Source organism: Phacochoerus africanus, chromosome 2 (assembly GCF_016906955.1).
Source record: "Phacochoerus africanus isolate WHEZ1 chromosome 2, ROS_Pafr_v1, whole genome shotgun sequence".
NCBI lineage: Eukaryota > Metazoa > Chordata > Mammalia > Artiodactyla > Suidae > Phacochoerus > Phacochoerus africanus.
Window position 1 is genome coordinate 37620222 of NC_062545.1, and position 13490 is coordinate 37633711.

A 13490-nucleotide genomic window follows, 5' to 3' on the forward strand; every position below is an offset into this window, starting at 1 on the left:
TTCTACATCTAGCATTCTCAGTCCATTCAGGCGCATGTCCAAATCTACGGCTCTGCACTGTCTACTCAGTCACCCAGAGAACCGAATGAATGCAAATGGAACTGGATATTAAACTCCCCCAATTTTACAAATACGTGGATGCCTTCAAGTGACTTCAGCATTAGCAAGGCAATCCGGATTTCTGACAAATGTTTCCTGAAAGGCAGAGTGGCTCAACAGAACATGATTTCTGGTCTCCACTTTGAGAGTTGGAAACCAATCACGGCTTAAGCACTGGACGCCTCACGTCTTTCCAGGCAGTTGTCTTTACTGGAGGAATATCCCTTAAAATGCAAAATTATGAAGCTGTGTGAGGCTCCCTTTTTGCGTTCCTGTTATTGGCTAATAAGAATATGATCAAGAAAAAAATATAATTAAGAAATATGATTTACTATTTTGAAAAAATTCCTTACTAAAAAGTCTTTCAAAAGAATATTTAATGGTCCAAAATGCTAAGTGCAAGTCTGATTAATGGTCACATCGGCCTTCCTTCAACAATTAACAAAAGGGAAAAACATTCTGAAGAAAAGAAAGGCAGAGAATAGATAATGTTGCTATTCCCCAAATGCTGTCTACATCTCACTGTCACTTAACATCACGCACAAGGAACATAAGCCACACTGGGGAATGTATGTTTATTGCCTGACTTGCCCTTTTAAAACCTTAAGCAGGGTTTAAAAGCAGTTCAGTCATCGCAAATCACACACACACCTTTCTCACGCTATCACTAAAATCTTTCTCTGCCTCTGTAAATTCAGTTACTAAGTTGAATTTTTCCACTCTGCTTGGGATTGGAAAACTCATTCTGGAAAGTGACAGATTATAAATATTTTAGTCTCTGTCACAAATACCCAAATCAGCCATTGTATAAAGCAGCCAAGACAACACATAAGTGAATGAGCATGGCTGTGTTCCATAAAGGCTGTATATCTGGACACTGAGATGTTAATTTCATTTAGTTCAATTTTCACATCACAAAATATTATTTTTCCTTTGATTTTTTTCCCACTATCAAAAAAAAGTGAAAACCACTATTAATGTATAGACTCTTTAAAAATAGGCAACCAGCTGGATTTGGCCCATAAGCCTTAGTTTGCAGAGTTTAGGCACAGAGCATGCATTCCTCCTCTACTCTGTGTTATCTCAGCACTGGGAAGAAGCATGCTTGGTTTCGCTATGCTTATTTCTTTTCTGAGAGAGAAAATTAATTCAATGTAATTGACTATTAATAGTCACATCTTTATTTGCATTCTCTTTTGTGATAAAGGTCACACACAGTGTTGAATCAGGCAAATACCAATTATAGATGTTTTTTTCTGGGCTTTGTTTTATTCTTCTTTTCTATTTCTTGATTTCTTAAGTCAAAATAGAACAAGTAAAGATGAAGGAAACCACAAAGAAATTTGACAGAGAAAGGAGTAGACTAAAGGGGTTTCCTAACCATGTGAGTTTCATGACTGGATTCTACAATACTTTAGCCAAGGACCTGCTTGAGCAAAGATGTGAACAATAAGCCTGTCCTGGATCTGTCCCTTGAAAATGTTTTTCATCCAAGAATTTGTCACTTTGTCCCCAACATTATAATTGCTCTCGGCAAACAAGTTTTATTTGGATTATTAAATTGGGCTTCCTAATCTCTCAGAATAAAATATCTGATTGAAAGGACACAAAGAAAAAATATGTATAACATCTTGCTTTTTTTTAAGGTTTTAATTCAAGCCACACAATATACTCATCAAAAAGGAGGTGCACTGTGTTGTTCCAGTTGTGGCTCAGCGGTCAGCGAACCCAACTGGCATCCATGAGGATGCAGGTTCAATCCCTGGCCTTGTTCAGTGGGTTAAGGATTTGGCGTTGCAGTGACCTGTGGTTTAGGTTGCAGATACAGCTTGGATCCCGAATTGCTGTGCCTGTGGCATAGGCTTGCAGCTGTAGTTCTGATTTGACCCCTAGCCTGGGAACCTCCATATGCCACAAGTGCGGCCCTAAAAGGTAAAATGACAAAAAAAAAAAAAAAAGGTAGGTGCATTGAAAACATGTCCTGTTTGATGTGGGCGCAGAATGACTGGAAGGGAGGTAGTTGCCCGTGATTCATTGGAACATGGCAGAACATTCCAAATATGCTTTCACGGGAGTGAGCTAATTCTGGGTCTGTTTCCTATTTGCTTGTTTTAGATGAAATAGAAATTGTGCTCATTGAGTGTACAGGTGACATCAGTCAAGATGTAGGCAGAAAGGCGTTACATTTTATATGATTATGATGAATTGGCAAGCTTTTCACAGAAAATCAATCTACACAATTGGGTATAAAATAAGAACCATCCACTGGGTGAAAATGCCAGATGGGGGGACAGATTGTGTGAGAAGGTGGCAGGAACGGACCTCACTGCACAGAACATTATTTCTAATAGAACACAAATATGAACACGACTCCCTTAAAGCGGTGTTTGAAAAATCAGGCTCAAAGCAGTATGTGGGAGCAGAAATACAGCACACAGACCTGCAAGGAATTTCACTCATCCTTACTGATTCATGAGTCATTCCTTCAGCAGGAAACAGCCTCGGGATCCATAGTTGAAGAAAGTTAGAGAAGTTTTGGAGAAGATTGAGAACACAAAAGTAAATTATGAAGAAAATAAACTCTACGAAGAAAGGTTAAGCATCTATTGTTTAGTCTGAAGAAAAAAAAGGAATAAGATATTTGTAATTATTAAGTGGGAGATCTAACACAAAGCTTGATTATTCGCTATTCTCCATTGCCTGTGTGGGCAGAATAAGAGAAGCTAGGCATTGACCGTGACCCAGGAAGTGAGTGGAATGTGAGTCTTGTGAGACACATGGACAATTGTGCAATAGAGAATCTGCTTTCAGGAAGTCTCGACACAGGCTGGTATCTGGTTGGCTGAGTTAGTTTTGTAAGTGTCTAAAGGAGGAGGCAGGCTCTCTACCTTCCAACCAGATGAGGTAAGAAAAGTGAGAAACTGAGAGTGTGAGCTTACCAGAGTTTCCTAAAAGCAAATGAAAATAGGTTGTCCTTTATTCTTCTTTTGCTTCTTCATATCTCCTTCTTCTAAAGAAAACCTAAAAAGTACAACTTCTCCTACGTCAGAACTTGTCTAACAAACAATAGAATCCAACCTCCTTGGACCGTCTGAGACTCAGAACCAAACACTGAGAGATTAGCTCCTAGAGTTTTTTTGAATCTTTTGTTTTGAAATTAGATCATGTGGCAAGAGAAATGTCTGTGACACTGCATGTCCTTCCCTATAAAAAGTTTTCCCTACAAATAGGGGCAATGTAATGCCTCCTCCTGGTCCTTATCCACTAAATAAATGATGATGTTGACAAACAGAGTAGTAAAAATACACAACTAGAAATTGCCAGTAAATGAAACCCACAAAGGTGTGGTGACTGCTGAGTAATATTTTCATTCTTGGGCCTTAAACACCTAATTAGAGGCCTGGAAAAGAGAAGATTATGTGAAAACCCTCCTCTAAGGGGAAAGACCCTCCGGGCCAAAAATCACTAAGAGCATCTATCTAAGACCTTGAGTAAGGAATAACTTACTCCTCACAGACTCTTATCAGGCAGCACAGGTGAGGATGGTATGATGCAGAAGCAGCTGGGTAACCAGCACATGCCCATATCTGCTTCTGATCTGGTTAAAGATCATACAGTCTTAATTTTCCCACTAATAGGGTAATACAGAAATGGATTGTAGGAGTTCCTGTAGTGGCTCAGTGGTTAATGAATCCGACTAGGAGCCATGAAGTTGCGGGTTCGATCCCTGGACTTGCTCAGTGGCTTAAGGATCTGGTGTTGCCCTGAGCTGTGGTGTAGGTCGCAGACGTGGCTCAGATCCTGCATTGCTGTGGCTCTGATGTAGGCGGGTGGCTACAGCTCCAATTAGACCCCCTAGCCTGAGAACCTCCATATGCCATGGGAGCAGCCCTAGAAAAGGCAAAAGGACCAAAAAAAAAAAAAGGATTGTATGCAAAATAGTGATAATGATAGCAAGATATAAAGTTCAGGTGATATCTTAAAAAAATCTTGTACTATCAATGATATGCCCTGTTTTAAAAGTTCTATATATTTTAAGACTACACTGATTATATTTTTTTCTCCTTTTCCCTCTGTACATTAACTGATCTATGTTCAAACAATAAATTCAATGAATTTTTTGGCACCTACCGTAGAACAGGCATACTTTCAGTTTATACTAAGGGAACAAATGCGCTGATAGAAAATAAAGCATTTTGTGACTCAGCTTTATTTTCCCTCCATGAAAACTGGGCTGTGCTCAGTATGTGAATGGAATAAACAAGTCTAGGTGGTTGACGGGTGGAGGATGGCAGGATGGAGCCAAGTTCATTTTTACTGGTCCAGGTCCACAGCAGAGGAGCTCTGAGCTATTGCTAAACTTTCAGTTACACTCCAAATGCAGAGTTCACATGTCCTTCGTCCTATTCATCATTATCTATCATATATCTGCACTGAGTTCTAACCATTGAGGAGATGAACACAAACCCCAATTCATTTAATGAATAATTCACTTCTGAATGGTTTATGTGAACAACTCTGTAAGGATATAGTAATACCATTCAATACTGGTTTTATTTATAGATTTATATGTGAAGAAAAGTGACTCTGTGCAAGGCTGCCTCCTTGGCTGCACCGAACGCTGGTAGCCCCACCTTTGGAACCAGCAGCAGCAATGACTAAGCTGTCCTGAGTCAATGATCCCAATGACACACAATTCACTTCGTCTGTACCTTAAGGCTTGTGACAGTTGTTTCAACCCTCTCCTCAAATGATTTGAAAGTAGGAGAATTCCTAAAATAACAAGAAAAAGAGAGGTCAGCTCCAAAGACCTAGCTGTTTTAGCAACCATGCTGTCTGATTTCTGCTCTTACATGCAAATATCACCTCTGCCCCAGAGCTAGTTATTGGTTTGCCACCTACACCAACCAGGTTTGAAATACATTTTGCTTCTGCTAGGTGGGATCCAGGAACCATAAGCTGACATGGAATTGTTCTAAGTAAAAGAGACGTTCAACTATAGAATAACTAACATAGCATTTGGCAATGATACAACTGTAAATTATCCTATGGTGTACAGAAATCATTTCCAATGAGTTAAAGGAGGGATAGCTTAATTTTTCATTTACTAATGAACTGGTTCTATCACAACATTCCTTTTCCCAACTCAGTTGTTCTGTAGGTTATGGGAAATCTCACTTCTGAAGAATGTCATGTTCAAGTTTTCCCACTTGGAATTTTAAAAGTCATTTATTTTAGTGAATGTGAGACAAGACAGAAATAGCTCAAGGAAAAAAAAAGTTTATATGTTTTTAAACTTTAAAGTTTTAAAAGTATTCTGTCAATGTTCAGGAAGTAGTGTTTCTGAAAGTCAATGTGTTCATTATTTTAAGTTGAAATATATTCATTACTTGTCTAATACTTGATCAAAATGGTATTATTAGCACATGTTATAGTTCCTTCCAAAGAAAATATACTCATTTGTTCTTACCAGACAGAACCTTTGCAGTCTATCAACATTTTATTTGTGACTCGTTCATTCACTGTGGTAAATAATCTACATATCATTTTGTTATATTAAGATTTGGATCCTTCATTTGGTGCTTTCTGGTTTCCCATACTGAATTTGGCCTCATGACATTATGATTTATTGACATCATTACCATTAGAAATGACATCATCAAGTCCAATAGAGGAAACAGGAACTGAATTCAAAATGTATCTTAAAACTTGTATGCATGTCACCTTTCAGCAACATGACTGCCATCATTTTCAAGTCAAATAATTCACTATATTTGATAAGCCACTTGCTACTCTCTCTCAAGTGCAGAAGAAATAAAATAAGAGGAATGGCCTAAAGAAACTTCCTAAGAGAGAATGGTTATAAAATATGGGTTTCATTGTATGGTAGGGGATGTGGCATGGCTCTCATACTAAAAAAAGGAAACTAATGCAGAGATTATGTTTTTGAATGAATTTGGCTTTGTTAGGGATTGTCTCCTAAAACTCTGATGCTCCAGATGGTCAAATGCATTTGCATCCAGGCTATAGGAACTAACAATGGTGAGTTCAGAGGGCCCGAGCACGTGGCATTACATCTTGTACATGACTCAAACATGAGTCAAATTCCTAGGGGTCATCTTCTACAGTACCTGTCTCATGATGAAATATCAGTGAAATTACACATGAATGCCTCAAAAGTATATACTTAGAGCAACTTACTTCCACTGCAAGTTTTATTTGGCCAAGCTACACAGGACCACAGTGGGCAGACAGTTTGGCCTAATGGTTCATGGTTATATGTTAGTTGAGTAAAATCATTTTTTTTAAAGTTAATTTCAGTCAAGGTCATGAGGAACGCCTTTGATCGACAGGTCACTAGATGGATTCCTGGTTCACAGAAGAAAACCGTATTAATTTTTTTAAGCTCTCTTTGGACACCTAGACTTAAAAAATCTGACTAGTAAAGGAGCTCAGAGCCATAAACTGCCCTGCTCAGTTTTCTTATGCTAAGGGGAGCAAGTCATTCAAATATGCACAAAGCAATCTTAAATCTATACTCTCTGTGTATCACCAAATTAAGGAGATCAAATGCTGTGGTTAAATTTCCAAAGTAACCAAACAACCCCAGTGTGGAAGGGATGTCATCAAATATAATAAAACAGAAGCTTCTCTAATTAAATTACACTAGAGTGTGTGCTGGAGAACAGGGAGAAACTGTTCAGATACTGTTCAGATTTAATCATATCATAAATTACAGACTTATAGCACTACAAATGATCTTAAGAAAAAAATCGGCTTCAGTGGGTTCAAACTATTTAGAGTGACTAAACTCCCTCTAAGATGTATTCATATAAAGCAGGAAGAAGAGGCACAATTCTGAAGCAGTGAAAGAGGGTCCTGAAGGGTGAATCCCCTCACACTGCGCCCCCTACCAGGGCAGCCCAAGACAGCGCAAAGACTCCTGTTTTTATCGGGCGCTGTGGGAGGAGCAGTAAAACTAGTTCTAGTCTCTTATTTTAAACGGGATGAAATTATTGTCACTGAGGTGACCTTCCTCAGGCTGCCAAGTTCATTCTCAGCAGAACTAGACTACAACCTGCATCTTCTGAATCCCAATCTAACATTCATTCCTCTATACCTTATTGATAATACTTTGATTTCATCTGATTGTATCACTAAGTCATGCCAACTGGCAGCAGGGAACATCTTTCTCAGGAATTTTCATCTGACCAGTAATTTTAATATTTTTATTATTCAACAGACACCTCACCTTAATATTTCCCTTAAAAAAATCCTAATGGTATCATTTCTAGAACTGTAGCCCTCGTAATCTCTTTATCTCTTCATTTAAACTTGCTCTCAGGCTTACATTTAATTCTGTGGAAATAAATGGATTTCTACCTTTGTATGTGTGCCTGGAATGTTCCAGGCCCTGTTCTAAGTGCTTTACACAGGTTATACATCTCACAACAACCATATGAGGTAGGTCTTATTTCTCCCAGTATACGGATAAGAGAATGGATCCAGATCTGAGCTTAAATAACTTGTTTCAGGTCACACAAAACAGGAGAGGGTGAATTAACACTGTCTATTCAACACCCCAAGCTCATTATGCCTATAACACTTCTGCAGGATTGTCAGCCTTTTTTCCTGAGGGCCATCAGGAAAGAGAATAAGACAGGTCATAGTGCTTTCTTTCATATAAAGGAAAAGCAAACCACAGAGTATCAATAAAGTGACCCTTCATACACATTGTGTATTGATATTATGTAAAATAAATTACACACATTACCTCATAGCAGGCATACTTATGGAATGGCGGATGGAGTAGCTTCAGGGCAAAAGCAGATTAAAGGGGAAGAAAAAGAAAGAAAAAAGAAGATAGAACAATATAAGTACATGAGAAACTTCCTATTCAGTTTTAAAACAGCAGTTTCAACTATCTCAAGTCTTCATTGCCCTCCCCACCAAGATATTTGTTTTTATCGGGCAGGAGGGTCCACAGTCACTTCCAAGGGTGTGAAGGAAGAGCAGAAGGTCCATGGCTGCATATTCTTTTATTTTCTGTAGGTTCCCCTGAGGTCAGGAAATATGAGACTATGTGGTTTCCCCCGCGTCTGCCCAGTCACCCATGGCTATGCTCTCCTGGTCCAACTCTCTTCTGTTCAGGAAGAGAGCAAGGGGCAAGGGGCAAGCAAGTAGAGCCAGGCAACTCAGAGCTAAGCACTGCATTCAAGAGAAGCTCTCCCGAGGACTGAACCTAGTTAACATGAGTCCGTCAGGGAAGCACGCCACGTAAACCCAAGTTACAGAGTCTGACATGGGAGCAAGGACTTGTGCATCCATCCTAGGACATCTGGTACAAAGACCCACTTTTCTTTTTCTTTTTTAGGGCCACAGGTACAACATTTAGAGATTCCCAGACCAGGGGTCAGAGCTGCAGCTGCCAGCCACAGCCACAGTCACAGCAGCAATGCAGGACCCAAGCCGTGTCTGTGACCTACACCACAGCTCACAGCAATGCAGGATCCTTTAATGCACTGAGTGGGGCCAGGGACCAAACCTGCATCTTCATGGATATTAGTCAGGTTCGTTTCCACTGAATCACAACAGGAACTCCAAAGATCCACTTTTCTGAGAACTCTCAGAGCATCAGCCTTCTCCCCCTGTTACTCCTACAGCGGCTAATGCGCCTTCACACTGACTGCCTGCCTGCTAGTTCTCTGTGAGCTCCACTTAGAAATCAGGCTGGGCTGAGGAAGGGAGCAAATGGGGGTCCATTTCCCAGGCTAGCATTCCCTCATCCACTTCCCAACACTGTCCCTGCCTTCCCTTCTCCCAAGAAGCTGAGAGGGAAGGGATCAAACTCATCACCTCTCCTGACAATATCCACTGAGGTCATTAGCAGGAGCAGTGCTTTCCTAGAACTCAGAAAAGGATGAAAAAATGCAGGGGATACTTACAGGCTTACCCTAGACACTCCCTTAAGGAAATATAGGCAAAATATTTCCTCATAAATTACATTAAGAATTACTAAAAGAAATTCATCAACAATGTTCAATCTCTTCATCTCTTTAAATACAGTTCTCTTAGGGAAAAAAGATTAATGTATATGATAAGATTCCACTCAAAGGAGGCTTAATTCAGAGACCTGGGGCTGACAATTGCACACATGGCAACAATTGAGCTCTCTAGTGACCCTTCTCCTCTTCAAGCTCAGAAGGTACAGAAAGTTGAAGGTGAACCATCTGCTTAAGTAACAGTTACAGGAAGTTCAGAAAAACACAACAATTGAGAGAAAATAATTCTTATTTCTCAACTTGACTTTCGAAAAGTTTCATAAACATACACGACTCTCAATTTCCACTTTCTTTATCTTGTTTCAATGCTAAGGCTTTCTGCCAATGTAGGAAGGAGTGATGCAGAAAAAGACCCCCTAGGGATGGCTTGGCAAGTGAAAGTGGTGTAAATGATCCGGAAGTGAGAGGAACATGGACTTAAATAGATTCAAATGCATTCAGTGCCCCATACTCTGTAACTCCTCAGCAGTGAACACTCTTAGGAAAAGAGGTCCTTTGGCTGGGGCACAGCCGCAGTGTGAAGGGAACAATGGGCTCAGTGGAGGAAGGGAGCTTTGAGGGAGCCAGCAGGGCCCTGGGGACAGAGCTTACCCGATAGAGTGAGACCTTTATCCAGCCAGGGCAGCACAGGAGAGAAAAGAGGAACGGGATTAGCATGACAGGATGCAAGAAAGGACCGCACTGCCCTCTGTCCCCTCTTTCAAGAGCCCCAAGGAAAAATGAGGCCACTCTGCTCTCTACTGGTAAGTACCCTGACTTTTCAATGTCTTCACAATTACTCTGGCAACCCGCTATATATTGTTCTTCTCACTATTTTGCTCATGGATACATAGAGATAGATGGTTGGACAGTCTAATGAAGTTAGATGCTTCCTCCAAAGGTTTCCTCGCCACTAGATCACAGGCAGTTTGAACAAATTCACCGAGAAGTTCCAAGAAGACGGCAACACTATTATTATAAAAATGATTCTAACAGCTTGTGTTTCTTCAGAGTACTTTCATAAATGTGACCTCATTCTAACTTCCAAGAACGCAGTTCAGTTGGTAGCTATTAACAGTGTTATCTGCCAGAAGAAGAAGGAGGCGGAGCAATTCTGTGACTGGGCTGAGGGAGCTTCACTTAGTGGCTATCAGGATAAAATGAGAACCTTAGCTCAGGAAATATTATTTATTTTTATAAAAATCTAAATTAAATCCTCATGTAGTGCTTTTCACCCAGTTATTAAAAAGCCCAAATTCTAGGTTTTAAAATCAATAAATATTAACCTATAATTATTTTAAAGAAAAACTGAGGGGTGCTGTTTTTCTTAAGTATCCAAATTTTGTTGGCAATATTTTTGAACAAATTCAGAAATTTGTTCCCAGACTTCATAAAAGAATTTTATGGTATAACTAACAAAATATAAAATAATATGATATTTTTAAATTAAAAGGGGTTCAAAGTAAAATGCCTGTGATAAACTTTTTAAATTTTATAGTGTGAAAATAAATTTAAATGAAAAATTTAAAACTAACTTTTCTCATTTAAGAATTATTATTATATTATGGAGTTCCATCGTGACACAGTGGTCAACAAATCCGACTAGGAACCATGAGGTTGTGGATTTGATCCCTGGCCCTGCTCAGTGGGTTAAGGATCCAGCATTGCCGTGAGTTGTGGTGTAGGTTGCAGATGTTTCTCGGATCCCGCTTTGTTGCTGTAGCTCTGGCGTAGGCCGGTGGCTACAGCTCTGATTCGACCCCTAGCCTGGGAACCTCCAGGGAACTGTATTCAGTCTCTTGGGTAAGAACCTGATGGAAAATGGAAAAAAAAAAGGGTGGGGCATGGGTGAATGGATCACTTTATTGTACAGCGGAAATGGAAGAAATATTGTAAATCGACTGTACTTTAAGAAAAATTAAAAAAAAGAGAGATAACTCAAAGTCCAAAAGTGAAAAAAAAAAAGCAGATTATGAGAAATAAAAATGGATAAGTACTTTATGAGCTCTAAAGCTCACACAGTTTTCTGAGCCCTATTTAAGAAAAAGAATACTGGAGTTACTATTGTAGCACAGTGGTTAACGAATCCGACTAGGAACCATGAGGTTGAGGGTTTAATCCCTGGCCTTGCTCAGTGGGTTAGGGATCTGGCGTTGCCGTGAACTGTGGTGTAGGTTGCAGACGCAGCTCAGATCCCGCATTGCTGTGGCTCTGGCGTAGGCTGGCAGCTACGGCTCCGATTAGACACCTAGCCTTGGAACCTCCACACGCCGCAGGAGCGGCCCAAGAAAAGGCAAAAAGAACAACAACAACAAAAAAGATTATTATATTAAACTTAAGTAATTTTCAAATATGACTTTCACATCTATTACTTGTTATAGTATAATTAAAACTAAAAATTATTTGTAAAACTTGTTGCTTTCACAGGGACTTATCCTTACTTAGACAGAAATGTTAGATATTATAGTTTGAGAAAAACATAGGTCTGAAAACATAGGTCTACAAAATATTACAGGACCATATTTGAATCTCTAGTAATGAAGGCCATTATTTCCTAATATTTTTTGTCACAGTTTATAATGAAAGTTGTGTATGCTCTATACAGAGCAATAATTAAGGAGAAGTTTGGAACTCCTGAGAAATAGGTTATTCATTATGCTAAAACAGAGCCACACTGAAACAGGAGGAAAGGCAGTCAACACAAACTTGATGTTACACCCAGTTCTTGTAAGAACACAAGTATGTGTCAACATGCTGCAGGTGTGAAACACAGTCTTCGTTCTTTACAACTTAGAGCCTTGATGAAACACAGAGTGCTCCTGTTCATGGACTCGCTCTAATTTCTGTCCTGTGAGGCACCCTTGTAACAGAGACAGCTACCTAGTAAAGGTAAAAGTAACATTTATTGGTGTTTAATACATGGCAGGCTCTCTTCTGCTACTTGTATAATAACCTGACGAGGCTGGTACTCTTACCCCGGTCTATAACTGAGACCACCCAGGCAGAGGTGAGCTAAGCGACACTAGACATCCTTATAATGTGACCACCTCAAGTCAGATCACCTGGGAGCTTGCTCCAAACAAATTCCCAAGCTTGTTGAAACCTCAGAGAGAAGTGGAATCTGGGCATATGCATTTAAACAAGTTTTAGAGGTGTCTGTAAGGTCCCCTAAAGTTGGAGAAATACTGTTCTAGTTGGCAGTATTATACTGCAATCCCAGTGTTCAAATGAAATGTTTCAACTCAGAATGTGGAGAAAACATTTTATAAACATGGCAAAATACGTTTTCTTGGATATAACTAGTGATAAGGTCTTTCCTGTTTTAAGGTACAATTTAATCAGTTTAGATAAATGTTTTAATGCCATTGAAATGACTGTAAATTTTATCTGTAATAAAGTTTGGGTTAATTAATAATCCAGAATATTTTACCTGTTCATCACACATTGCCTCTGAAGAATTTTAATTGCTATTGCTTTATTAGCAAAAATGAAGATAAAACAATGTACTCGAATTCATGCACATGTACTTACTTAACTCTAGCCTCATGAACACCAAGTTATTAAGATGATTTATGAATATTTGGCATAATCCAGCAATTTCTAAAGTAAAAAAATAACTTAAAGATATAAATATTTGCTTCTAGGTATCAAAGCTGCAGGGTAATAAAGAGAGCGATAGTTCACAAATTCAGTTTACAATCCAGTGAAACAATTTGCACATATCTTTTTAAAGAAAAAATGTAAAATGTACTTGACAAGATGAATTTGATTTCTAGAGAGAAACCGATTTGTAAAGAAAAATCTCCAAAGCTGATATATCAGCCAAATTCAAAATCAACTATGATAGGTATATAAAAAAGCAAAAAATATGAGAGTAGCAACTCTACATAACTTCCTAGAATATAACATAAAAAATTAAAATATGACTATTTTTGTTTATGTACATTGTTTCTCTGGTGCTTAAAACAAGGTCTTTTGGTTCTCAATTCAAAATCCTGGTGTTCACCCTAATTTTATATAATAAACATAGAAAAAACTGACATGTGCAAGTGGAACTGGTTTAAAAGTTTTGCTACAGCTATGCACTGGAAAATGCACAGCCATGAAAAATGAAAATAAAGGACTTCCCTTGTGGCATGATGGGTTAAGGATCCAGCATTGTCACTGCATCGGCTCAGGTTGCTGCTGTGGTTCAAGTTCAGTCCCTGGCCCAGGAACTTCCACACGCCAAGGATGTGGCCAAAAAATATAATAAAGAGGTGATAAACATTTATTAACATATTCACAATATATTGCTAAAGTGGAGAAAGAAACCTACCAGAAGCATACATCCTATGACACCTTTTTAGA

The 13490-nt window shown here is 39.0% G+C and overlaps 1 protein-coding gene across 6 annotated transcripts in view; it reads right to left on the reverse strand.

Moving 5' to 3' along the window:
- The window catches only part of TPD52L1 (TPD52 like 1), a 96124-nt gene that overhangs the window by 905 nt on the left and 81729 nt on the right, over nt 1-13490 (reverse strand). For 2 of the 6 annotated variants that reach the window (XM_047759384.1, XM_047759381.1), the window contains exons 5-7: nt 9753-9767; nt 7874-7912; nt 4812-4872 (exon numbers count right to left, since the gene is read on the reverse strand). The exons of 1 other annotated variant lie outside the window; for it this stretch is intronic. In XM_047759384.1, the coding sequence (XP_047615340.1) occupies nt 4812-4872; nt 7874-7912; nt 9753-9767 (115 nt within the window). Of the gene's footprint in view, nt 1-3038; nt 3121-4811; nt 4873-7873; nt 7913-9752; nt 9768-13490 lie in introns of all 6 variants that reach the window. 3 more of the 6 variants (XM_047759385.1, XM_047759382.1, XM_047759383.1) reach the window with 3 other exon arrangements.